This window comes from Hyla sarda, chromosome 6 (assembly GCF_029499605.1).
Source record: "Hyla sarda isolate aHylSar1 chromosome 6, aHylSar1.hap1, whole genome shotgun sequence".
NCBI lineage: Eukaryota > Metazoa > Chordata > Amphibia > Anura > Hylidae > Hyla > Hyla sarda.
The window spans coordinates 37,179,294-37,205,734 of record NC_079194.1 but is presented as its reverse complement, the minus strand read 5'-3'; the positions used below and the strand labels follow the sequence as shown (position 1 = coordinate 37,205,734).

At 44.9% G+C, this 26,441-nt stretch overlaps 1 protein-coding gene across 1 annotated transcript in view; it reads left to right on the top strand.

The window, feature by feature from the left end:
• The window catches only part of LOC130275491 (putative gastrointestinal growth factor xP4), a 67,946-nt gene that overhangs the window by 19,112 nt on the left and 22,393 nt on the right, over positions 1-26,441 (top strand). Inside the window, exons 2-4 of the mRNA XM_056523536.1 lie at positions 5,240-5,381; positions 19,684-19,824; positions 20,427-20,573. Coding sequence (XP_056379511.1) covers positions 5,318-5,381; positions 19,684-19,824; positions 20,427-20,573 — 352 coding nt within the window. The 5' untranslated portion in view covers positions 5,240-5,317. The remainder of the gene's footprint in view (positions 1-5,239; positions 5,382-19,683; positions 19,825-20,426; positions 20,574-26,441) is intronic.

Sequence of the window (26,441 nt, the reverse complement as noted above, 5' to 3'; positions counted from 1 at the left end):
TTGCGGCGGGCTCTGGTGAAAACCAGTAGTGGCTTAGAACCGGTCCACTAGCACGGTCCACGCCAATCCCTCTCTGGCACAGAGGGTCCACTACCTGCCAGCCGGCATCGTGACAATCACCTGCTATTAGTGCCTAATACAGGTTGTGTAGCGGAGCGTACTGTCCTCTATTAAGTGTTATCAGTGCACACATAGGTGGTGTACCATTATGTTCCTGTTAAAGTCTTAAGGGCCTAGTTACTGTGAAAGGCCAGCCAAAAGTACACACCTGCTGCTGTTCTAGACAAATACTGTTTTAAGTGTAGTGGAGCGTATTGTACTCCCCTCATAAGTGCATACAACGTACGTACATCTAAGTGGTGTACCATTTTGTTCCGATTATAGTCCTAAGGGCCCAGTTACTGTGAAAGGCTAGCCAAAAGTACACACCTGCTGCCGTTCTAGAAAAATACTGTTTTAAGCATAGTGGAGCGTATTGTCCTCCCCTCATATACGCACTAAGTATGTCAGACAGGGAAGCGCCAGGACGTGCACAGAGGAATGGCAGAGGCCTAAATTGATCAGGCGCAGGCAGAGGTCACAGCAGACTAGGGGCGAGTGGCAGCAGGTGTCGCAGCAAGAGGCCTGAGCTCCTGTTATCAGCTAGCGGTCGTGTCTCGACCAGCAACCCATCTTCTGTCATTGACTGGTTAACTCGGTCATCCACTTCATCACAAGTGACATCTGACACCCCCAGTCAGTCGGTGGGTTCCTGAGACACAAACCTCAGTTGGCATGGCCCGTGAGCAGTCCCTGTCCTCCAATTGGCTCTGTCCTATGCTGTTCCCTCCCCCACAAAAGTATCCTATGCTGTGGATTCAGCTCCACTTTTTAGTCAGGACGATCTACTAGAGGATAGTCAGCAGCTACTGCCCAGCCAAGAAGTGGAGGAGATATCCCCAGCTTCCTTCGCTAGGCCGGCAAGTAGTCATGAGGAGAGTGGTGTGGTAGTTGGTGTTGGGAGAGTTCAGGCTCCTGAAGAGGACATCAGTGACGTGCAGACGCAACTCAATGATGATGAAGCAATCTCACTTGGGAGCCGGGTGCAGAAGGGGCTTCATCATCATCAGGAGAAAAGGGTGGCAGGTTGTCCGTGAGGCAGCAGTTAAGCCAGCAAGGTGGTAGCATGGTTGGGAGTCAGCATGGTGGCAGCAGTGGGAAGTCTGGAGCCAAGCGTAGCCTGGGTAGACCACCTGCTTTGCGGCAGCCTTCCTGCCTGGGAGGTAGTGGAATAGGGGTCCCTGGAGTTGGCAGCAGTAGCAGTCAGTCATTGAGAACTGTTGGGGGAAAACAAGCCACATCCAATTTAAAAAATATATCTTTTATCTTTTCAATTGTGAGGCCCTTTGGTCTTATCAGGCTGCCACCAATTCAAGGCTGTGTCATTCTGCCCAATTATGGTCTCCTCATGCTGCTGCCACCTATTCACTATAAGGTGATTTTAATGCGTACCTGGCAGACAGTAATGGACATGCTTAGGAAGGAGCTGTGCTTGTCTTTGGGCTAAATGGCTATGTTGTGAGATTACCATAACACTGTGGCTATCTTTTTGTGAACTGGTATTTCCTGTTTGATTTTTCTTTTTTTGACTACAAATCCCATAATTCAATTTTCCTCGCTCCCACACATCAGCCACCCAACCCATTGAAACATAAATGAACTGCATCCATTCAAAAGACCTGTGAATTTCAATCAGGGTGCCTTCAGCTGTTGGATTAGTTGCAGATTGATCTCTCTCCCACCAAGGAACCACTCCAGCCATTGAAGCAGACAGGCTCCCTGTCATCACTAGTGAGTCAGGTCTCAGCCGCATTGCAAGCTGGGAAAAATCTGAGACAATAGTCATTTTGTATGCTGTTAAAAATAAATATTGGGGTGAAAATCACAGAAGAATTGTGAGAAAACTGTCACACACAGATACAGACACTATATTATGAAATACTTTAACTTTACAGCTCCTGTAGCATAGTCAAATAAAAAAAAATCCTGGAATACCCCATTAAATTAAACTCTAAAATTTTAATCTATCTAAAATCTTCAATTAAAATTTTGCCAAACATCTTTAATCTTTTCTATTGTGAGGCCCTATGTTCTCGTCAGGCTGCTTCCACCTCTAGGCTTTGTCATTGTGCCGCCATGTGACTCCTTGTTATATTGGGTTTTGTGGTCATACAGTATTAGTTCAAAGTAAACGCTTTGAGCACCTGGGACATTAAACTTGTGAATCTATTCAAAATCTTACATTTAAAAAAAATCTATGTAATCTTTTCATGACTGAGGCTCTATGGGCGTAGACTTCATATATAATCTGTGGAATTACCAGAAGAATCCAATGAAACAGCTTGGAGTGATAACAATGATCCATAACTGATTAAATGAAACATTCTCACTTTCACAGTCGGGGGGGGGGGGCACTGAGAGGTAGGGGCTGGAACAGGTAGTAGCTCACTTGGTGGAGGACCGCCAGCTCAATTTTAAGATACAAGTACAGAAGCTGAATGGGCTCGTGTCCAAGTTGCTGGTACTGCAATCTCTCCCTTTTCAAGTGGACACTCAGAGCATGGGGGTGCGCTGAGAGGTGGGGGCTGGGACAGGCGGTAGCTGGCCTCGCGTTGGACCACCAGTTTGATTTTCAAGATACAAGTACGAGCTTTTTCACTACAAAAAATGATACACTGCAGCAATTATACACTATTAGAGCTGGAATTACAGCGGCTGCTGGCACAAGACTTGCCCTCCAATGGGTCCTCAATAGAGATGAGTGAATCAAATCGGACAAATCACTTTTTTTTTTTTTATTCCCTCCTCTCTAGTTGTCATCATATATTACCTCTGGAATTACCACAAGAATCCAATGAAACAGGTTGGAGCTATAACAATGAACCATAACTGATTAAATGAAACATTTGCAGTTCCACACAGAGTAAGACAGTCGGGCGCACGCTGTGAGGCATTGGCTGGAACAGGTGGTATCTCACCTCGCAGCAGACCGCCAGCTTGATGCTCCCCAGAATGTGCCCTCAAAAATGGATTAAATTTTTTTTAAATAAATTCAAATTTTAAAAAAATTACATAAAAATATCTCTTTAATCTCGTCAATTGTGACGCCATATGGTCTTACAACCCTGCTGCCACATCCAGATGCTCTGTGGCAGGGATTCTAATAGTGATGCCTTTAATCTGCATTTCATACTGAATAACAGTATTTCACTAACACAGCACACTCCCTATGCGTGTTACAACAAGGCAAAGTGCTCTACACCCCTATTGAGGGTCTCTGTAGGCCAAAAATAGTCATTTTTAATAGAGATTCTGGGGAAAATTTGGCAAATTGGCCAAATCAAATTTTGAAAAAATTCGCTCATCTCTAGTTTTGATGGCTGAGCAGTAGTGATGATCATCAGGGGCCATATTCCAATTTGCCAAAAAGACAGAGAGCTCTCCCTGTGGGGAATCAATGAGGACTAACAGTGAGGGAGTATTTGTGAAGAAATCTCGCTCACCTGGTTCAGTTGTGCTGGGAAGGCGCAACACTCTCAGAGGTATAAGCACAAAGAGACTGCAGCGGCTTCCCACACCGACTAGCGGACACGATACTATGCAAAGAGAGAGAAAAGTGGGAAGGTGGAAGCTGAGATTGTGCTGCCATGAAGTATGGACAAATCCAGGATGTCAGGTAAGGTTACTTCATTCTTAAAACACACGCTGTGGCGTGTGTTTTAAGACTAAAGCAACTTTACCTGATATCCCGGATTTGTCCATACTTCATGACAGCGCGATCTCAGCTTCCACCTTCCCACTTTTCTCTCTCTTTGCATATTTGAATTTGCAATATTTCGCGATCATATTGATGATTATTCGTCCTATGTTCGAGAAATTCGCATATTCGCTATTTTCACTCATTTTGCATAAAAATTTGCATGTGAAAAAAAATATTTGCTTGGAAAATTTGCAAAGAAATTTGCATAAAAATTAGCATGTGAAAAAAAATGAATATTCGTCATTACGATTATATAGCACTATATTCTAAATGTTTGCGAAATAGCAAAGTCCCGATATTCGTGTTAAAAATTTGCATTACGAATATTCGTGCTCAACACTACTGAGCAGATGCATGCAAGCCTTACAACACCAAGCACAATGCCAAGCATCAGATGGAGGGGTGTAAAGCCCTGGACTCTGGAGTAGTGGATATGAAGTGAATCATCACACTTCTCTGTCTGGAGTCTGGTGAAGGAGTCTTGGTTGGGGCAATGCCAACTGCGTGACTGCATCATGCCAGCTGGAAAGCTTTATGGAAGAGGAATAATGAATGCTATGAAGTCTCTTTTTAGGGAATGACCTAGGCTTCTTAGTTCCTGTAAGGCTGGGTTTCGGACTACGGAATTTCTGCCTGCAATTCCTCTTTGAAATTTCAGGTGGAAATTCCGCTTGCTAAAATGTAAAGTGTAGTGAATGGGTTTCCGTTCACAAATTCACACTTCAGAATTTGTGAAGCGGAATTTGTGAACGGAAAATCCGCTTGGAAATTTCTGCCTGAAGAATGGCGTTGCTCTCTCTTCAGGTGGAAATCCGCGCGGAACACATTGCAGTCTATTGGAGACTGCAGTGTCCGCACTGTCCTAGCGCCGACTGATTGTCAGCACCGGACGCACTCTGAATCTCCAGGTGGAAATTTTCTGCCCAGAGATTCCATAGTCTGAACCTAGCCTAAAGGGAAATCTTCATGCTTCACCATATCAGGACATGTTATGCAATCAATTGCTTCCAACCTTATTGAAACAGTCTGGGTTCGGCCTTTTATCGTTCCAGTATGACTGTGTCCAAAGCAAGGTCCATAAAGGAATGGTTATGGGAGTTTGTTGTAGAAGAACCTGTCTGGTCTGCACAGAGCCCTGACCTCAATCCCATTCAACACCTTCGGGATGAACTAGAATGGAGATTATGAATCATTCTCATTTGTCCAGCAAGAGCCTACAACTTCACAAATGCTCCTCTGGATACTTTCCAATAACTACATTCCACACAATTAATATGATGTATGCTCAGACTGATTAGAATATTTTATCACAAGCCTTATATATTATATTTACTTTTCTGCTCTTACAAACATCAGGTGCTGCATGGTTTCATCAATTCCAGTATAATCACAAGGATGTTGACTTTTATTAAAAATGTATAAATATATTCCCCATTTTAGCTCCTAGTGGAAGCATTCGGTTCTGCAGAGAGAAGCAACAATCTGGAGAAATCTCTGCTCTGTTCCGGAGATCTCAGAATGTCTGCATCAGGATTCTTACTTCTGCTCATATCTGCCATGATTGGATGGGCAGCACCACAGGGTAAGAAATCATTCAACTTATCATAAGTTTTTGTATAAAACCAGGTTTACACTGCGCAGTTTTGATTTTTTTTAACCAAAAGGAGAACAGGCTGCCAGTAAGTATAAGGGTGGTTTCACACGTGGCTTTCTGTTTTTTTATTTTTTCATTTTATTTTATTTTATTAATTTTTTTAAGCAAAATCCAGAAGTGGATCCAGCAGGAAGGAAAAGTACTGTATAAGTACTAGTTCTTATTCCTTTCAAATCTACTTACTACTTAAAACTGAATGTAAAACTGCCACAAAAAACTTTGTGAAACCACCCTTACTTTTCTTTTATACTTTCCTTCTCACGAGGATTCATTGTCAACTTTATCACCAAAGACTACACAAAACTGCCATGTGTGAATAGGACTTAAAGGGGTACTCTGCTGCTCAGTGTTTGGAATAAACTGTTCTGAACACCGGAGCCGGCACTGGGAGCTCGTGATGTCATAGCCACGCCCCCTCACGATGTCATGCCCCACCCCATCAATGCTAGTCTATGGGAGGGGGCGTGACAGCCGTCACGCCCCCTCCCATAGACTTGCATTGAGGGGGCGGGGTGTGATGTCATGAGGGGGAAGGGCTATGACATCACGAGCTCCCGGCGTCGGCTCCAGCGTTCGGAACAGTTTTTTCCAAACGCTGATGATATACCTTTTGATGATATATCTCCATACATGTCTTCCCAGACATTAGTGATCTGTTTGAACGTATGCCTTTTGTTGAGAGATATTAACAGCACCAGTCTTCTTGCTTTCCCATCTAATGTGCTCAGGGCCAATTCTGCCTTTAAAGGGTTACTCCGGTGGAAAACTTTTTTTTTTTTTTTTTTTAATCAACTGGGGCCAGAAAGTAAACAGATTTTTAAATTACTTGTATTAAAAAAATCTGTTTACTTCCAGTACTTATTAGCTGCTGAATACTACAGAGGAAATTATTTTCTTTTTGGAACACAGAGCTCTCTGCTGACATCAGGAGCACAGTGCTCTCTGCTGACATATCTGTCCATTTTAAGAACTGTCCAGAGTAGGAGAAAATACCCATAGAAAACATAGGCTGCTCCGGTCAGTTCCTTAAATGGACAGAGATGCCAGCAGAGAGCACTGAGCTCATGATTCAGCAGAGAGCACTGTGTTCAAAAAAGAAAATAATTTCCTCTGTAGTATTCAACAGCTAATAAGTACTGGAAGGATTAAGATTTTTTTAATGGACATAATTTACAAATCTGTTTAACTTTCTGGCACCAGTTGATTAAAAAAAAAAAAAGTTTTCCGCCGGAGTACCCCTTTAAGTGTGTGGCCATACTGCAGAGCCTAGCGGCTCCTTCTAATCTTTCTACCCAGTGTTTTAAACGCCAATAAGGAAAACTTGAGTCACTTCAAGAAATTCCATTTCAAATTAAATGTTTATTTCATCAGTTAAAATCACCAAATTATGTTAAAAAAGGAGGTATACATACATCACACACAAAGACAACATATCCGGAACCTGCACTGTCAGTGGGTGATTGCTTATATGAATATTAAGGGTTATAAAAGTAAGAATGGCAGTAAGAATGGCAGTAAGAATGGCAATCGCAATGAGAATGGCAGTAAGAATAACAATCGGAGTAAAAATGGCAATCACAATGAATTATTGTACCGTATATATCACGAGCCGTGCATAAACACGGCTCATGATATATACAATAATTCATTGTGATCGCCATTCTTACTGTTATTCATAGAAGCAATCACCCACCGGCGCGATGTTCTGCCTCGGCCCATAATAGGCTGAGCACCATGTGACGCTTCGTTCACGCGGAAGTATGAAGAAGATGGAACGGAGGAACGATCAGCTGTAGTGGCGCTCCGCGGGAACCCAGGAAGGTGAGAGATGGTTTATTTTCATTTTTTTTGCAGCCCAGGCAGGACGGAGCAGGAGTAGTCTGCATCAGAGTACTCCTTTAAGATATCTTCTTTATTTTTACAGCATTTATTTATTTTTTATTAACATTTTAAATGAATTATAAACCTAATAATTTTTCTTTAAATTTAGAACATTTTGGAAATTTGAAAAGTACATTTACTTTTTATATCTGCTATGCAAGGTTTGCAGAAACTTAGAGGTAGTAGAACATAGAATCCCCCCCCCCCCAATTACCCCATTTTAGAAACTAGACCCCTTAAAGGGGTTCTCCACCATAAGGTGATTTTAGTACGTACCTGGCAGACAGTAATGGACATGCTTAGGAAGGATCTGCGCTTGTCTTGGGGCTAAATGACTATGTTGTGAGATTACCATAAGACTGTGGCTAGCTTTATGTGAACTGGTATTTCCTGTTTGACTTTTATTTTTTTTTTACTACAAATCCCATAATTCCATTTTCCTCCCTCCCACACATCAGCCACCCCACCCATTGAAACATAAATGAGCTGCATCCATTCAAAAAGACCTGTGATTTTCAATCAGGGTGCCTACAGCTGTTGCATTTGTTGTAGACTGACCTCTTTCCCACCAAGTGATCCCTCCACCCATTGAAGCAGACAGGCTTCCTGTGATCAGCTGACTAGTGACTCAGGTCGGCCGCATTGCAACCTGGGAAAAATCCGAAGCAAAAGTCTATTTGTAATCTGTTAAAAATAAATATCGGGGTGAAAATCACAGAAGAATTGTGAGAAAACTGTCACACACAGGTATAGACACAATATTATGAACTACACTAACTTTGCAGCCCCTGTAGCATAGTCAAATAACAAAAAATCCTGGAATACACCTTTAAGGTATTTACTAGAGGGTACAGTGAGTATTTTAACACCATAGTTTTTTTTAGCAAGAATTATTACAAAATCAGTGTTAAAAATTCGAATTGCTTTTTTTTTTCACAAATACTTTATTTGTGGGACATATTTTTTGTACATTTCTTCTGATATTGAAAGAAATGTACCCTATATTTTATTGAACAACATAAATAGAGAAACACAGCTGTACATCCACAAATTGTATTTTGATCTACTTGCTTCTTAGCATGATTTAACAAACTAACAGGTTGTTAGTATACATTTTGATCTTAAAGTACAAGCCCACTCGCCACGTCAAGGCCACCTAGTCAAAGTGGGTCCCTATCCTAACACTGGCGTAGCGCCGGACGGCAACCACTGCCTCCGCGACACCAAGCCCACAGGGGAAATGACCCAGTGGCCAGGCAGCCCTACTGCGGCCCGACCAAGCCCGTGGCTCTGGGTTACGCCACCCCACAGACAAAGCATCATAAAAGCAATGGCCGCCACAGAGCACCACAACAGTGTGAACACCTAACTTGTGCTCCCTGCCAGAGGGCTGGGAGAATGCTAGGAGGAAACCCATCTGCTGTCTCCTGCTAATTAAAAACATCTGGGTCGAATGGGTGGAGTTGAGTGTTGGCCATGGAAGAAGGGAGAGACTACAAATGTGCACCAAAAATTTAAACACAATGTTTATGTTCTTGCACCGCAAACGGTGAAAATGTAAAAAAAATATCAAACACCAAAAATACTGATTTTTAATCACATCATATATCAGAATTTTTTTTTTTTTTTTTATGAAAATGGTGCAGATGAAAACTGTCACGATGCCGGCTGGCAGGTAGTGGATCCTCTGTGCCAGAGAGGGATTGGCGTGGACCGTGCTAGAGGATCGGTTCTAAGTCACTACTGGTTTTCACCAGAGCCCGCCGCAAAGCGGGATGGTCTTGCTGCGGCGGTAGTGACCAGGTCGTATCCCCTAGCAACGGCTCAACCTCTCTGGCTGCTGAAGATAGGCGCGGTACAAGGGAGTAGACAGAAGCAAGGTCGGACGTAGCAGAAGGTCGGGGCAGGCAGCAAGGATCGTAGTCAGGGGCAACGGCAGGAGGTCTGGAACACAGGCTAGGAACACACAAGGAAACGCTTTCACTGGCACTAAGGCAACAAGATCCGGCGAGGGAGTGAAGGGGAAGTGAGGTGATATAGGGAAGTGCACAGGTGTAAACACTAATTGGAACCACTGCGCCAATCAGCGGCGCAGTGGCCCTTTAAATCGCAAAGACCCGGCGCGCGCGCGCCCTAGGGAGCGGGGCCGCGCGCGCCGGGACAGAACTGACGGAGAGCGAGTCAGGTACGGGAGCCGGGGTGCGCATCGCGAGCGGGCGCTACCCGCATCGCGAATCGCATCCCGGCCAGAGGCGGTATCGCAGCGCCCCGGGTCCGTGGAACCGACCGGAGCGCTGCAGTGAGAGGAGTGTAGCGAGCGCTCCGGGGAGGAGCGGGGATCCGGAGCGCTCGGCGTAACAGTACCCCCCCCCTTGGGTCTCCCCCTCTTCTTGGAGCCTGAGAACCTGAGGACCAGACTTTTGTCCAGGATATTGTCCTCAGGTTCCCAGGACCTCTCTTCTGGACCACAACCCTCCCAATCCACTAAAAAGAAGGTTTTCCCTCTGACCTTTTTAGATGCTAAAATTTCTTTGACGGAGAAGATGTCCGAGGAGCCGGAGACAGGAGTGGGGGGAACAGATTTGGGAGAGAAACGGTTAATGATAAGTGGTTTAAGAAGAGAAACATGAAAGGCATTAGGAATACGAAGAGAAGGAGGAAGAAGAAGTTTGTAAGAGACAGGATTAATCTGGCGCAAAATCTTGAAAGGACCAAGATAGCGTGGTCCCAACTTATAGCTAGGGACACGGAAGCGGACATATTTGGCGGAGAGCCATACCTTGTCTCCAGGGGAAAAAATGGGAGGAGCTCTTCTTTTCTTATCCGCGAATCTCTTCATGCGTGAAGAAGCCTGTAAGAGAGAATTTTGGGTCTCTCTCCATATGATGGAAAGATCACGAGAAATTTCATCCACAGCGGGCAGACCAGAGGGCAAGGGGGTAGGGAGGGGGGGAAGAGGGTGACGGCCGTACACCACGAAAAACGGGGATTTGGAGGAAGATTCAGAGATTCTGAAATTATACGAGAATTCGGCCCAAGGTAGAAGATCTGCCCAGTCATCCTGGCGGGAGGAAACAAAATGTCGTAAATAGTCACCCAAGATCTGGTTAATTCTTTCTACTTGTCCATTGGATTGAGGATGGTATGCAGAAGAAAAATTTAATTTAATCTTGAGTTGTTTACAGAGAGCCCTCCAGAATTTAGACACAAATTGGACGCCTCTATCCGAGACGATCTGCGTAGGCAACCCGTGAAGACGAAAAATGTGTACAAAAAATTGTTTAGCCAACTGAGGCGCTGAAGGAAGACCAGGAAGAGGGATGAAATGTGCCATTTTGGAGAATCGATCAACGACCACCCAAATAACAGTGTTGCCATGGGATGGGGGTAAGTCAGTAATAAAATCCATACCAATCAGAGACCAAGGTTGTTCGGGAACAGGCAGAGGAAGAAGAAAACCAGCGGGCTTCTGGCGAGGAGTCTTATCCCGGGCACAGATAGTGCAGGCTCGCACAAAGTCCACCACATCAGTCTCTAGAGTCGGCCACCAATAGAAGCGAGAGATGAGTTGCACAGATTTCTTGATGCCCGCATGACCTGCGAGATGGGAGGAGTGACCCCATTTGAGGATTCCGAGGCGTTGGCGTGGAGAAACAAAGGTCTTTCCTGGAGGAGTTTGCCTGAAGGAGGCTGGAGAAGTGGAAATCAGGCAGTCAGGAGGAATGATGTGTTGAGGAGAGAGTTCAATTTCAGAAGCATCTGAGGAACGAGAGAGAGCATCGGCCCTAATGTTCTTATCAGCAGGCCGAAAGTGAATTTCAAAATTAAATCGGGCAAAGAACAGAGACCACCTGGCCTGACGAGGATTCAGCCGTTGGGCAGACTCGAGGTATGAGAGGTTCTTGTGATCGGTGTAAATAATAACTGGAAATCTTGATCCCTCCAGCAGATGCCTCCATTCCTCAAGTGCTAATTTAATGGCTAGAAGCTCTCGATCCCCGATGGAGTAGTTCCTCTCCGCCGGAGAGAAGGTCCTAGAAAAAAACCCACAAGTAACAGCATGCCCGGAAGAGTTTTTTTGTAGAAGGACAGCTCCAGCTCCCACTGAGGAGGCATCAACCTCCAATAGGAAGGGTTTAGATGGGTCAGGTCTGGAGAGCACGGGAGCCGAAGAGAAGGCAGACTTGAGTCGTTTAAAGGCGTCTTCCGCTTGAGGAGGCCAAGACTTGGGATCGGCATTTTTTTTGGTTAAAGCCACAATAGGAGCCACAATGGTAGAAAAATGTGGAATAAATTGCCTGTAATAATTGGCGAACCCCAAAAAACGTTGGATGGCACGGAGTCCGGAGGGGCGTGGCCAATCTAAGACGGCAGAGAGTTTATCTGGATCCATTTGTAGTCCCTGGCCAGAGACCAAGTATCCTAGAAAAGGAAGAGATTGGCATTCAAACAGACATTTCTCAATTTTAGCATAGAGTTGATTGTCACGAAGTCTCTGAAGAACCATACGGACATGCTGGCGGTGTTCTTCTAGATTGGCCGAAAAAATTAGGATATCATCAAGATATACAACAACACAGGAGTATAACAGATCACGAAAAATTTCATTAACAAAGTCTTGGAAGACAGCAGGGGCGTTGCACAGGCCAAAGGGCATGACCAGATACTCAAAGTGTCCATCTCTGGTGTTAAATGCTGTTTTCCACTCATCCCCCTCTCTGATGCGGATGAGGTTATAGGCGCCTCTTAAGTCCAATTTAGTAAAGATGTGGGCACCTTGGAGGCGATCAAAGAGTTCAGAGATGAGGGGTAAGGGGTAGCGGTTCTTAACCGTGATTTTATTAAGTCCGCGGTAGTCAATGCAAGGACGTAGAGAGCCATCTTTTTTGGACACAAAGAAAAATCCGGCTCCGGCAGGAGAGGAGGATTTACGGATAAAGCCCTTTTTTAGATTCTCCTGGACGTATTCAGACATGGCAAGAGTCTCTGGGGCAGAGAGAGGATAAATTCTGCCCCGGGGTGGAGTAGTGCCCGGGAGGAGGTCGATAGGACAATCATAAGGCCTGTGAGGAGGTAGAGTCTCCGCTTGTTTTTTGCAGAAAACATCCGCGAAGTCCATATAGGCCTTAGGGAGACCGGTTACTGGAGGAAGCACAGAGTTACGGCAAGGGTTACTGGGAACCGGTTTTAGACAGTCCTTGGAACAAGAGGGCCCCCAACTCTTGATCTCCCCAGTGGACCAATCCAGGGTTGGGGAATGAAGTTGAAGCCAGGGAAGTCCAAGGAGAATTTCCGAGGTGCAATTGGGGAGGACCAAAAGTTCAATCCTCTCGTGATGAGATCCGATGCTCATTAGAAGGGGCTCCGTGCGGAAACGTATGGAACAGTCCAATCTTTCATTGTTTATACAATTGATGTAAAGGGGTCTGGTGAGACTGGTCACTGGGATGTTGAACCTGTTGACGAGAGAGGCCAAAATAAAATTTCCTGCAGATCCAGAGTCCAAGAAGGCCACAGAAGAGAAGGAGAAGGCAGAGGCAGACATCCGCACAGGCACAGTAAGACGTGGAGAAGCAGAGTGGACATCAAGGATTGTCTCACCTTTGTGCGGAGTCAGGGTACGTCTTTCCAGGCGGGGAGGGCGGATAGGACAATCCCTCAGGAAGTGTTCGGTACTAGCACAGTACAGGCAGAGGTTCTCCATGCGGCGTCGTGTCCTCTCTTGAGATGTCAGGCGAGACCGGTCGACCTGCATAGCCTCCACGGCGGGAGGCACAGGAACAGATTGCAGGGAACCAGAGGAGAGAGGAGCCGAGGAGAAGAAACGCCTCGTGCGAACAGAGTCCATATCTTGGCGGAGCTCCTGACGCCTTTCGGAAAAACGCATGTCAATGCGAGTGGCTAGGTGAATAAGTTCATGAAGATTAGCAGGCATTTCTCGTGCGGCCAGAACATCTTTAATGTTGCTGGATAGGCCTTTTTTAAAGGTCGCGCAGAGGGCCTCATTGTTCCAGGATAATTCAGAAGCAAGAGTACGGAATTGTACGGCATACTCGCCAACGGAAGAATTACCCTGGACCAGGTTCAACAGGGCAGTCTCAGCAGAAGAGGCTCGGGCAGGTTCCTCAAAGACACTTCGAATTTCCGAGAAGAAGGAGTGTACAGAGGCAGTGACGGGGTCATTGCGGTCCCAGAGCGGTGTGGCCCAAGCCAGGGCTTTTCCAGACAGCAGGCTGACTACGAAAGCCACCTTAGACCTTTCAGTGGGGAACTGGTCCGACATCATCTCCAAGTGTAATGAACATTGGGAAAGGAAGCCACGGCAAAGCTTAGAGTCCCCATCAAATTTATCCGGCAAGGATAGTCGTAGTCCAGAAGCGGCCACTCGCTGCGGAGGAGGTACAGGAGCTGGCGGAGGAGATGGTTGCTGAAGCTGTGGTAGTAACTGTTGTAGCATAACAGTCAGTTGAGACAGCTGTTGGCCTTGTTGCGCAATCTGTTGTGACTGCTGGGCGACCACCGTGGTGAGGTCAGCGACAACTGGCAGAGGAACTTCAGCGGGATCCATGGCCGGATCTACTGTCACGATGCCGGCTGGCAGGTAGTGGATCCTCTGTGCCAGAGAGGGATTGGCGTGGACCGTGCTAGAGGATCGGTTCTAAGTCACTACTGGTTTTCACCAGAGCCCGCCGCAAAGCGGGATGGTCTTGCTGCGGCGGTAGTGACCAGGTCGTATCCCCTAGCAACGGCTCAACCTCTCTGGCTGCTGAAGATAGGCGCGGTACAAGGGAGTAGACAGAAGCAAGGTCGGACGTAGCAGAAGGTCGGGGCAGGCAGCAAGGATCGTAGTCAGGGGCAACGGCAGGAGGTCTGGAACACAGGCTAGGAACACACAAGGAAACGCTTTCACTGGCACTAAGGCAACAAGATCCGGCGAGGGAGTGAAGGGGAAGTGAGGTGATATAGGGAAGTGCACAGGTGTAAACACTAATTGGAACCACTGCGCCAATCAGCGGCGCAGTGGCCCTTTAAATCGCAAAGACCCGGCGCGCGCGCGCCCTAGGGAGCGGGGCCGCGCGCGCCGGGACAGAACTGACGGAGAGCGAGTCAGGTACGGGAGCCGGGGTGCGCATCGCGAGCGGGCGCTACCCGCATCGCGAATCGCATCCCGGCCAGAGGCGGTATCGCAGCGCCCCGGGTCCGTGGAACCGACCGGAGCGCTGCAGTGAGAGGAGTGTAGCGAGCGCTCCGGGGAGGAGCGGGGATCCGGAGCGCTCGGCGTAACAAAAACTACAAATCAAAGCACAAAAAATAAGCCCTCATGCATCCCCTTATATGGAAAAATAACAAAGTTATAGGGGTCAGAAAAAAGACAATTTTATGCATAAACATTTAAGTTAAAACAAAGTTTGCATTCTTTTAAAGGAGTACTCTGGAGCGCTGGTACTTAAAAAAAAGTTTACCTCATCTGATAGCTCTTTCAAAGACCTTTCCAACGATACCTCATTTGTCAAATTTGGCCCAGCCATTGTCTTGTAATTGCCACCTGTAGCAGTAAGCAGCCATGTCATAAAGCCTACATTTCCCATGACTCCCTGCGCCAGCTTCCTGTTAGCTGCTGCTCTTTCCCCCTCCTCTCCCCCCCCCCCCTAGGGTTGCCACCTTTCCCTCAGAATAATACCGGCCGTGGGTGTGGCTATGTGGGGGTGGAGCTAAAAAAAAGGGGAGGGGTCGATTGCACAGAGGACGAGGGATCAGGGGTTTAAGAAATGTCATGGGGGATGGGGGGGTAAAGAAATGGCATGGGGGATGGTAAAGAAATGGCATGGGGGATGGGGGGGGGTAAAGAAATGGCATGGGGGATGGGGGGGTAAAGAAATGGCATGGGGGATGGGGGGGTGTAAAGAAATTGCATGGGGGATGGGGGGGGAAGAAATGGCATGGGGGATGGGGGGGTAAAGAAATGGCATGGGGGATTGGGGGGGTAAAGAAATGGCAGAGGGGATGGGAAGGATACAATATATATGTGGGGGGAACTTTCCTATATTGCACAAAACAATTACATTTAGAGAATAAAACTTACAATTGTAAATAACATTTATTTAATAGCAGGCAATAAATTTAAGGGGATACCCAGCAAATATAAATATAATATAAATACATTTGACAACCTCACCAAATAGTGCAAATGCAAACATTTTAACAGCTCCTCTGTATACACACTACCAAAAACAAAAAATAGGATGAAAAAATCATCAAAACCAAACTGATACCGATAAAGCCCTCATATAGCTCTGTAGGTGGAAAACTGAAAATGTTGTACTGAATAAAACCACCATACACAGACCAGTATACTATAAAGGATCTGTATAAGTGATTATATACAGGACCATATGGCGGTAGATATCAGCTGTACACAGGATGTGTAGACCATATAAGTGATTACAGTTACATTTTGGAACTCACAATTACGTATTTTCTGATCATCGGCGTCCTCTTTCCTTTTCTTCTCCGTCCGGATAAGACCGCCATGTGGATCTCTTAACATCTGCAGGAAAAACATGTCAGACTCTGCATACATTCAGTGCCCTCCTCTACACAATCTTCCCATCTATAGGCCCACAAACTGTAATAATGCCCTCCTTGGTGTCCTGCACAGTAAAAGGGCAGGTAGGTAGGTAGCCAGGTAAATAGGTAACTAGGTAGGTAGATCAGGAAGCCAGATATGTAGGTATGTGACAAGCCAGGTAGGTAGGGGGCTAGCTAGGTAGTTAGGCAGCCATGTATGAAGGCCAGGTACATAGTTAGATAGCCTGGTATGTAGGTAAGTAGTTAGGCATCCAGGTTTAAAGTCAGGTAGCCCCCCAATAAGTATAGGTAGTTACACCCCCCCCCCCGTTCCCTATAGGCAGAGTCACCCCCTCTCTTCCCCATAGGTATAGGCAGTTACCCCCCCTCTCTTCACCATAGGTATAGGCAGTTACACCCCCCTCTTCCCTATAGGCAAAGGCAGTTACCCCCCCCCTCTTCCTCATAGGTATAGGCAGTTACCCCCCCCCCCTTCTTCCCCATAGGTATAGGCAGTCCCCCCCCCCCTCTTTCCCATAGGTATAGGCAGTTACCCCCCCCCCCTCTTCCCCATAGGTATAGGCAGTTACCCCCCCCCTCTTTCCCATAGGTATAGGCAGTTACCCCCCCTCTTCCCCATAGGTATAGACAGTTACCCCCCCTCTTTCCCATAGGTATAGGCAGTTACCCCCCCCCCCCCCACTTTCCCATAGGTATAGGCAGTTACCCCCCCTCTTTCCCATAGGTATAGGCAGTTACCCCCCCCCTCTCTTCCCCATAGGTATAGGCAGCTACCCCCCCCCCTCTTCCCTATAGGTATAGGCAGTTACCCCCCCCCCCCCTCTCTCTTACACATAGGTATAGTAAGTTACCACCCCCCCCTTGGAATTGGGGTGGGTGGGTGGGTGGGGCGGGAATTGCCACAGGGGAATTGCCACAGGGGAATTGGGGTGGAATTCAGAGACAGAGACACACACACAAACACTGACACACACACACTGGCAGACAGACACACAAACACTGACTGACAGACACACAAACACAGACACACACATAGTAACAGACACACTTACCTACTACCGCAGCACCTCTCCAGTCTCCTCTTAGTCTCGGCGAGTGACGTGACGTCCTGCGCGGGTCTGCGGAGTGACGTCACTTCCGCAACGTCCCTCCGCAGATCCGGCCGCACAGCATTGCACAGGTAAAGTTTTAGACTGGGACTGGGAGACAGGGACAGCCTCAGAGTCAGTCAGACAGGGTGCTGTACTCCCGCTCAGCGGTGCCGGCACTGAACAGAACAGGAGGTTGTTGTTTTTTTTTCAGGTTAGTGTGACGACAGTGAATGAAAAATACCGGCAATTGCATGGCCGGTATTTTTCATCCAAACTTACCGACACAGCCCGGAATCTGAATGAAAATACCGGCTGTGCCGGTAAAATACCGGCAGGGTGGCAACCCTAACCCCCCCCCCCCCCCCAGGAAATTATAATAAATTATAATAAAGTGACGCCCAAAGCTCCTTCCCTTGTGGTTATCTCCTCCCATCCTCCCCCTCCCAGCTCATCAGCCCTCTCCATGTGCCCACTAGCCCACTGATCCACCCATCCATGTGCCCACTAGCGCACTGATCCATGTGCCCACTAGCGCAGTGTTTCCCAACCAGGGTGCCTCCAGCTGTTGCGAAACTACAACTCCCAGCATGCCCGGACAGCCGACGGCTGTCCGGGCATGCTGGGAGTTGTAGTTTCGCAACAGCTGGAGGCACCCTGGTTGGGAAACACTGCACTAGCGGTGTCACTAGAATGCCGCAGCACTACGCAAATAGCGTAGGGCTAACGTAGGCAGCGATAGGAGCCTAGCGTTAGCCCTACGCTATTTGCGTAGTGCTGCACATGCGCAGAATACATTAACTTTGGGGGAGTAGCCGACTCCGGGCGGGGAGGCCGGCGCAGCCCGCAGTAACTCATGGGAGCGATGAGTCACCGGGCGAAGATGGCGGCGGATCAAGAAGAAATACAGGTCGAGCGTCATCAAAAGACCCAGCTTCCGGCCGGAGAGAAAAGCGAGGAGAAGACCGGGAAGAAGACCATATGGAAAACGTGAGTATATTAGAATGTTACATAACTTTGCTTCATGCTCCAATTCCCCCATAAAAGGTTAGCTCCAGAGTACTCCTTTAAAGCAGTACAATAATAAAAAATAAAAAAACTATATAAGTTGGGTATCAGTTCAATCACATTGACCTACATAATAAACATGATGTATCATTTTACCATAAAATGCCCTGCGTAAAAATCCAACCTCGAAAATTAGCAAAATTGCAGTTTTCTTATAAATTTCTGCCCGCAAATATAAATTCTTTTTTGTTTCATGGTACATCTTATGGTAAAAGGAAAGAGGTCATTACAAAGTACAATTGGTCTTGCAAAAAACAAGCCCTCATATGGGTCTGTAGGTGAAAAATAAAAGAGTTATGGATTCTAAAAGGAGAGGAGGATAAAACAAAAACGCAAAAATGAAAATTGGCTTGGTCCTTACGGTCAAAATGGGCTTCGTCCTTAAAGGGGTACTCTGGTGGAAAACAATTTTTTTTTTTTTAAATCAACTGGTGCCAGAAAGTTAAACAGATTTGTTAATTATTTCTATTTAAAAAATCTTAATCCTTCCAGTACTTATAAGCTGCTTTATGCTCCAGAGAAAATTTTATTTCTTTCTGGAGTTTTTTTCTGTCTGACCACAGTGCTCTCTGCTGACACCTCTGTCCCTATCAGGAACTGTCCAGAGCAGGAGAGGTTTGCTATGGGGATTTGCTCCTGCTCTGGACAGTTCCTGATATTAACAGAGGTGTCAGCAGAGAGCACTGTGGTCAGACAGAAAAAAACTCCAGAAAGAAATACAACTTCCTCTGGAGCATACAGCAACTGATAAGTACTGGAAGGATTAAGATTGTTTAATAGTAATATACAAATCTGTTTAAATTTCTGGCACCAGTTGATTTTAAAAAACTAAAAATTTTAATTCCACTGGAGTACCCCTTTAAGGGGTAAAAGGGTCTGAATACTTATGTCAATGTTATATTTTAGTTTTTCCATTTAAATAAATTAGGAAAGATTTGTAACATTCTGTTTTCACTTTATCATTATGGGGTATTGAGTGCAGAATAATAGGGAAAACATTTTTTTAGCCACATAACGAAATGTGAAAAGGGTCTGAAGAGTTCCCATATGTATTAGGCGCCCGCACTCAGCCGTATAAGGGAACTGTATTTAATGTATGTCTATGAGCCGACCGGAGTGAACCGCAGACTCCGGTCGGCTTTGTTTTCGGCCGTATGCGGTTTCCCGGCCGTAGGCAAAAACGCTGTCGACCACGTTTTTGCCTGTGGTCGGGAAACCGCATACGGCCAAAAAAGCAGCCGACCGGAGGCTGCGGTTCACTCCGGTCGGCTCATAGACATACATTAAATACGGTTCCTCTATACGGCTGAGTGCGGGCGCCGCGATTAAGCCCCGCCCCCTCCTCCCAGCCGTATACGGGAACAGTATTTAACAAAACATGGTGTGAACCCAGCCTTATATACTATCATATAAGGTACAGTATGTGTATGTGAAGGTACAATATGGGCCCATAGAAATACATGGAAAATGTTTTATGGATCCATACCATGGCACAGGTTCCATACAGTAGAGGATTTAGTAATACTGTAAACAACTCATATTATAATTCCACATTATTGTACATTTTCTAACAACAATTTTTATTTTATTTTTAATGGTAACAGTAAATGAGTGTGGTGGAGCTGTTAATCTAAGAAGGGGTTGTGGCCATACCGGGATTACTGCTGATGAATGCAGAAAGAAGAACTGCTGCTTTGACTCCAGAGTTTCTGGGGCGATCTGGTGCTTCACTAAACAGTCACAAGGTAAGTACTATAACACTGCGGACATAGATCTAATAATCATACATCAGAATTAAAGGGGTACTCCGGCCCTAAAACATCATATCCCCTATCCAAAGGATAGGGGATAAGATGTCTGATCGCGGTGTTCCCACCACTGGGGACCCCTGCAATCTAGCATGCAGCACTCACCTGTGAGCACTGCGGGAATTGCTGGAGGCTCCAAGTCTTCTGCCTTCCGACCACAGGGAAGGAGTATCGTGATGTCACAACTCCGCCCCCGTGTGACGTCACGCTCCACCCCCTCAATGCAAGTCTATGGGAGGGGGCGTGACGGCCGTCACGCCCCCTCCCATAGACTTGCATTGAGGGGGCGGAGCCTGCTGTCACATGGGGGCTGAGTCGTGATGTAATGATACCCCGTCCCCGTGGTAAGGAGGCAAAAGACTTGGAGCCTCCAGTCATTCCTGCAGTGCTCACAGGTGAGTGCTGCATGCTAGATTGCAGGGGTCCCCAGTGGCGGGAACACCGCGATCAGACATCTTATCCCCTATCCTTTGGATAGGGGATAAGATGTCTTAGGGCCGGAGTACCCCTTTAATGACAGACAAATAATTGTGTTGTAGACAAGGCCCAGTGTGGTATGAGCCTCTATAGCAGAAGACAATGTGGTCACCCAGGAATCGATACCAGAGCCTGTTTTAACAGAGGATGCTGCTACAATTCTTCAAGTATTCCTGGAATACCATCGTGTTTCTCCCCAGACGATCCAAGTAAGACATTATTAGATAACCCTTTTCCTCCTAATCTAGTTAATTTATATAAAGACCCAACTTACTATTTACATTTCTGAAGTATAATTATTAATTCACTGTGAAGATGCAGAATCTCAGACAGACTCAGTTATTGTCATATAGTACTTATAATACTATAGTAAAGTAGTACAGTAATATTATCTTACGCTTGTATACTTTAGCCGTATATGAAATACACTGCCCATATAATACTACCATACTAGGCTTATATAATAAATACTGCAATACACTGCTCATATAATACTACCATACTAGGCTTATATACTAAATACTGAAATACACTGCCCATATAATACTACCATACCAGGCTTATATAATAAATACTGCAATACACTGCTCATATAATACTACCATACTAGGCTTATATACTAAATACTGAAATACACTGCCCATATAATACTACCATACCAGGGTTATATAATAAATACTGCAATACACTGCTCATATAATACTACCATACTAGGCTTATGTAATAAATACTGCAATACACTGCTCATATAATACTACCATACTAGGCTTATATACTAAATACTGAAATACACTGCCCATATAATACTACCATACCAGGGTTATATAATAAATACTGCAATACACTGCCCATATAATACTACCATACTAGGCTTATGTAATAAATACTGCAGTACACTGCTCATATAATACTACCATACTAGGCTTATATACTAAATACTGCAATACACTGCTCATATAATACTACCATACTAGGCTTATCTACTAAATACTGAAATACACTGCCCATATAATACTACCATACCAGGCTTATATAATAAATACTGCAATACATTGCTCATATAATACTACCATACAAGGCTTATATACTAAATACTGAAATACACTGCCCATTTAATACTACCATACCAGGGTTATATAATAAATACTGCAATACACTGCCTATATAATACTACCATACTAGGCTTATATAATAAATACTGCAATACACTGCCCATATAATACTACCATACTAGGCTTATATAATAAATACTGCAATACACTGCCCATATAATACTACCATACTAGGCTTATATAATAAATACTGCAATACACTGCTCATATAATACTACCATACTAGGCTTATATAATAAATACTGCAATACACTGCTCATATAATACTGCCATACTGGGCTTATATAATAAATACTGCAATACACTACTCATAAAATACTACTATACTAGGCTTATATAATAAATACTGCAATACACTGCCCATATAATACTACCATACTAGGCTTATATAATAAATACTGCAATACACTGCTCATATAATACTACCATACTAGGCTTATATAATAAATACTGTAATACACTGCCCATATAATACTACCATACTATGCGTATATAATAAATACTGCAATATACTGCCCATATACACTACCATACTAGGCATATATAATAAATACTGCAATACACTGCTCATATAATACAACCATACCTGGCTTTTATACTAAATACTGCAATACACTGCCCGTATAATACTACCATACTAGGCTTATATAATAAATACTACAATACACTGCTCATATAATACAACCATACCTGGCTTTTATACTAAATACTGCAATACACTGCCCGTATAATACTACCATACTAGGCTTATATAATAAATACTACAATACACTGCTCATATAATACTACCATACTAGGCTTATATAATAAATACTGCGATACACTGCTCATATAATACTACCATACTAGGCTTATATAATAAATACTGCAATACACTGCCCATATAATACTACCATACTAGGCTTATATAATAAATACTGCAATACACTGCCCATATAATACTACCATATTAGGCTTATATAATAAATACTGCAATACACTGCTCATATAATACTACCATGCTAGGCGTATATAATAAATACTACAATACACTGCCCATATAATACTACCATACTAGACTTATATACTAAATACTCCAATACACTGCCCATATAATACTACCATACCTGGCTTATATAATAAATACTGCAATACACTGCTCATATAATACTACCATGCTAGGCTTATATAATAAATACTGCAATACACTGCTCATAAAATACTACCATACTAGGCGTATATAATAAATACTGAAATACACTGCCCATATACACTACCATACTAGGCTTATATAATAAATACTGCAGTACACTGCTCATATAATACTACCATACTTGGCTTATATAATAAATACTGCAATACACTGCTCATATAATACTACCATACTTGGCTTTTATACTAAATACTGCAATACACTGCCCGTATAATACTACCATACTAGGCTTATATAATAAATACTGGAATAGACTGCTCATATAATACTACCATACTTGGCTTACATAATACTGCAATACACTGCCCATATAATACTACCTTACTAGGCTTATATAATAAATACTGCAATACACTGCTCATATAATGCTACCATGCTAGGCGTATATAATAAATACTGCAATACACTGCCCATATAATACTACCATACTTGGCTTATATAATAAATACTGCAATACACTGCCCATATAATACTACCATACCTGGCTTATATAATAAATACTGCAATACACTGCTCATATAATACTACCATACTTGGCTTATGTAATAAATACTGCAATAAACTGCTCATATAATACTACCATACTAGGTTTATATAATAAATACTGGAATAGACTGCTCATATAATACTACCATACTTGGCTTACATAATACTGCAACACACTGCCCATATAATACTACCATACTAGGCTTATATAATAAATACTGCAATAGACTGCTCATATAATACTACCATACTAGGCTTATATAATAAATACTGCAATAGACTGCTCATATAATACTACCATACTAGGCTTATATAATAAATACTGCAATAGACTGCTTATATAATACTACCATACTTAGCTTACATAACAAATACTGGAATAGACTGCTCATATAATACTACCATACTAGGCTTATATAATAAATACTGCAATACACTGCTCATATAATACTACCATACTTGGATTACATAATAAATACTGGAATACACTGCTCATATAATACTACCATACTAGGCTTATATAATAAATACTTAAATTGACTGCTCATATAATACTACCATACTTGGCTTACATAATACTGCCAAACACTGCTCATATAATATTACAGAATATAGCTTATCCTCTTAACCCCTTAAGGACCCAGGACGTACTAGAACGTCCTGGCACCCTGGGCTTTAAGGACCCAGGACGTACTAGTACGTCCTGGTGTTTCTCCGGTCTCTGCCGCGCCTTCAGCAGGGCAAACGCCGAGGGGGGCCATGTAGGCCCCCCATGTCGGCGATCGCCGCAAATCGCAAGGGAAATCGCCCTTGCGATCTGCGGCGATACCGGGCTGATCGGGTCTCTGGGACCCGACCGCCCGGTAATTTCGCATGATCCCGGCTGTCACAGACAGCCAGGACCATGCTAACGTATAGGAGCGAGGTGGCAAACCTGCCACCTCCTCCTATTCCCTGCGATCTGTCGGTTAGTTAACCGACCAATCGCAGGAGGGGGGGCGGTTACTTCCTCCCGTCCTGCCCGGCCCCTTGAAGTCCGGAGAGGACGGGAGGAAGACCGGAGGATGCGGCGGGGGACGGGGGAGTGCTGGGGACCAGCCCCGGTTCTTACCTCGTCCCTGAAGACCTGGATCCCGGCGATGAAGATGGCGGCGGCGGCGACAGGTGAGTTGATCTTCAGCCGCGGTCGGGCCCTTTACAGCAATGCACGTCGCCGTAAAGCGACATGCATTGCTGTAATGGGACCCTGTAAACTACAACTCCCAGCATGCCCAGACAGCCCTTGGCGTCTGGGCATGCTGGGAGTTGCAGTTTTGCAACATCTGGAGGTCCACAGTTTGGAGACCACTGTGCCCTTCCAGATGTTGCAAAACTACACATTCTCAGCATGCCCTTACTGTCCAGGCATGCTGGGAGTTGTAGTTCTGTAACATCTGGCCCTTCAGATGTTGCAGAACTACAACTCCCAGCATGCCTGGACAGTTTTGGCATACTGGGAGTTGTAGTTTTGCAACATCTGGAAGGGCACAGATTGGGAACCACTGTATTAGTGGTCTGCAAACTGTAGTCCTACAGATGTTGCAAAACTACAACTCCCAGCATGCTGGGAGTTGTAGTTCGGCAACATCTGGCTCTAAAGATGTTGCCGAACTACTACTCCCAGCATGTTTGAGAATGCCGAGAGTTGTGGTTTTGCAACAACTGGTGGCACACTGGTTGGGAAACATTGTCTGTTTCCTAACTCAGTGTTTCCCAACCCGTGTGCCTCCAGCTGTTGCAAAACTATAACTACCAGCATGCACTGATAGACTGTGCATGCTGGGAGTTGTAGTTTTGCAACAGCTGGAGGTCCCCCCCTGTGAATGTACAGGATACATTCACATGGGCAGGGGGCTTACAGTGAGTATCAGGCTGCAAGTTTGCGATGCAGCAAATTTTGCGCGGCAGCTCAAACTCGTAGCGGGAAACTCGCTGTAATCCCCCACCCATGTGACTGTACCCTAAAAACACTACACTACACTAAGACAAAATAAAATAAAAAGTAAAAAACACTACATATACACATACCCCTACACAGCCCCCCTCCCCAATAAAAATGAAAATGTCTGGTACGCCACTGTTTCCAAAATGGAGCCTCCAGCTGTTGCAAAACAACAACTCCCAGTATTGCCGGACAGCCGTTGACTGTCCAAGCATGCTGGGAGTTTTGCAACAGCTGGAGGCACCCTGTTTGGGAATCGCTGGCGTAGAATACCCCTATGTCCACCCCTATGCAAATCCCTAATTCAGGCCTCAAATGCGCATGGCGCTCTCACTTCGGAGCCCTGTCGTATTTCAAGGAAACAGTTTAGGGTCACATATGGGGTATCGCCGTACTCGGCAGAAATTGCCTAACAAATTTTGGGGGGCTTTTTCTCCTTTCACCCCTTATGAAAAGGGGAAGTTGGGGTCTACACCAGCATGTTGGTGTAAAAAAACAAAATTTTTACACTAACATGCTGGTGTTGCCCTATACTTTTCATTTTGACAAGAGGTAAAGGGAAAAAAAGCCCCCCAAAATTTGTAATGCAGTTTCTCCTGACTACGAAGATACCATATATGCGGGCGTAAAGTGTTCTGGGGGCGCACAACAAGGCCCAGAAGGGAGAGTGCGCCATGTACATTTGAGGTGATTTGCACAGGGGTGGCTGATTGTTACAGCGGTTTTGACAAACGCAAAAAAGAAAAAAAAAACACATGTGACCCCATTTCGGAAACTACACCCCTCACGGAATGTAATGAGGGGTGCAGTGAGAATTTACACCCCACAGGTGTCTGACAGATCTTTGGAACAATGGGCTGTGCAAATAAAAAATTTTGTACAGCCCACTGTTCCAAAGATCTGACAGACACCAGTGGGGGGTAAATGCTCACTGAACCCCTTGTTACGTTCCTCAAGGGGTCTAGTTTCCAAAATGGTATGCCATGTGGGGGTTATTTTGCTTTCCTGGCACCATAGGGGCTTCCTAAATGGGACATGCCCCCCGAGCAAAATTTGTTCTCAAAAAGCCAAATATGACTCATTCTCTTCTGAGCATTGTAGTTCGCCCGTAGTGTGCTTCAGGTCAACTTATGGGGTACCTCCATACCCAGAAGAGATGGGGTTACAAATTTTGGGGGGTATTTTCTGCTATTAACCCTTGCAAAAATGTGAAATTTGGGGGGAAAAAAACACATTTTAGTGAAATTTTTTTTTTTTTTTTACATATGCAAAAGTCTTGAAACACCTGTGGGGTATTAAGGCTCAC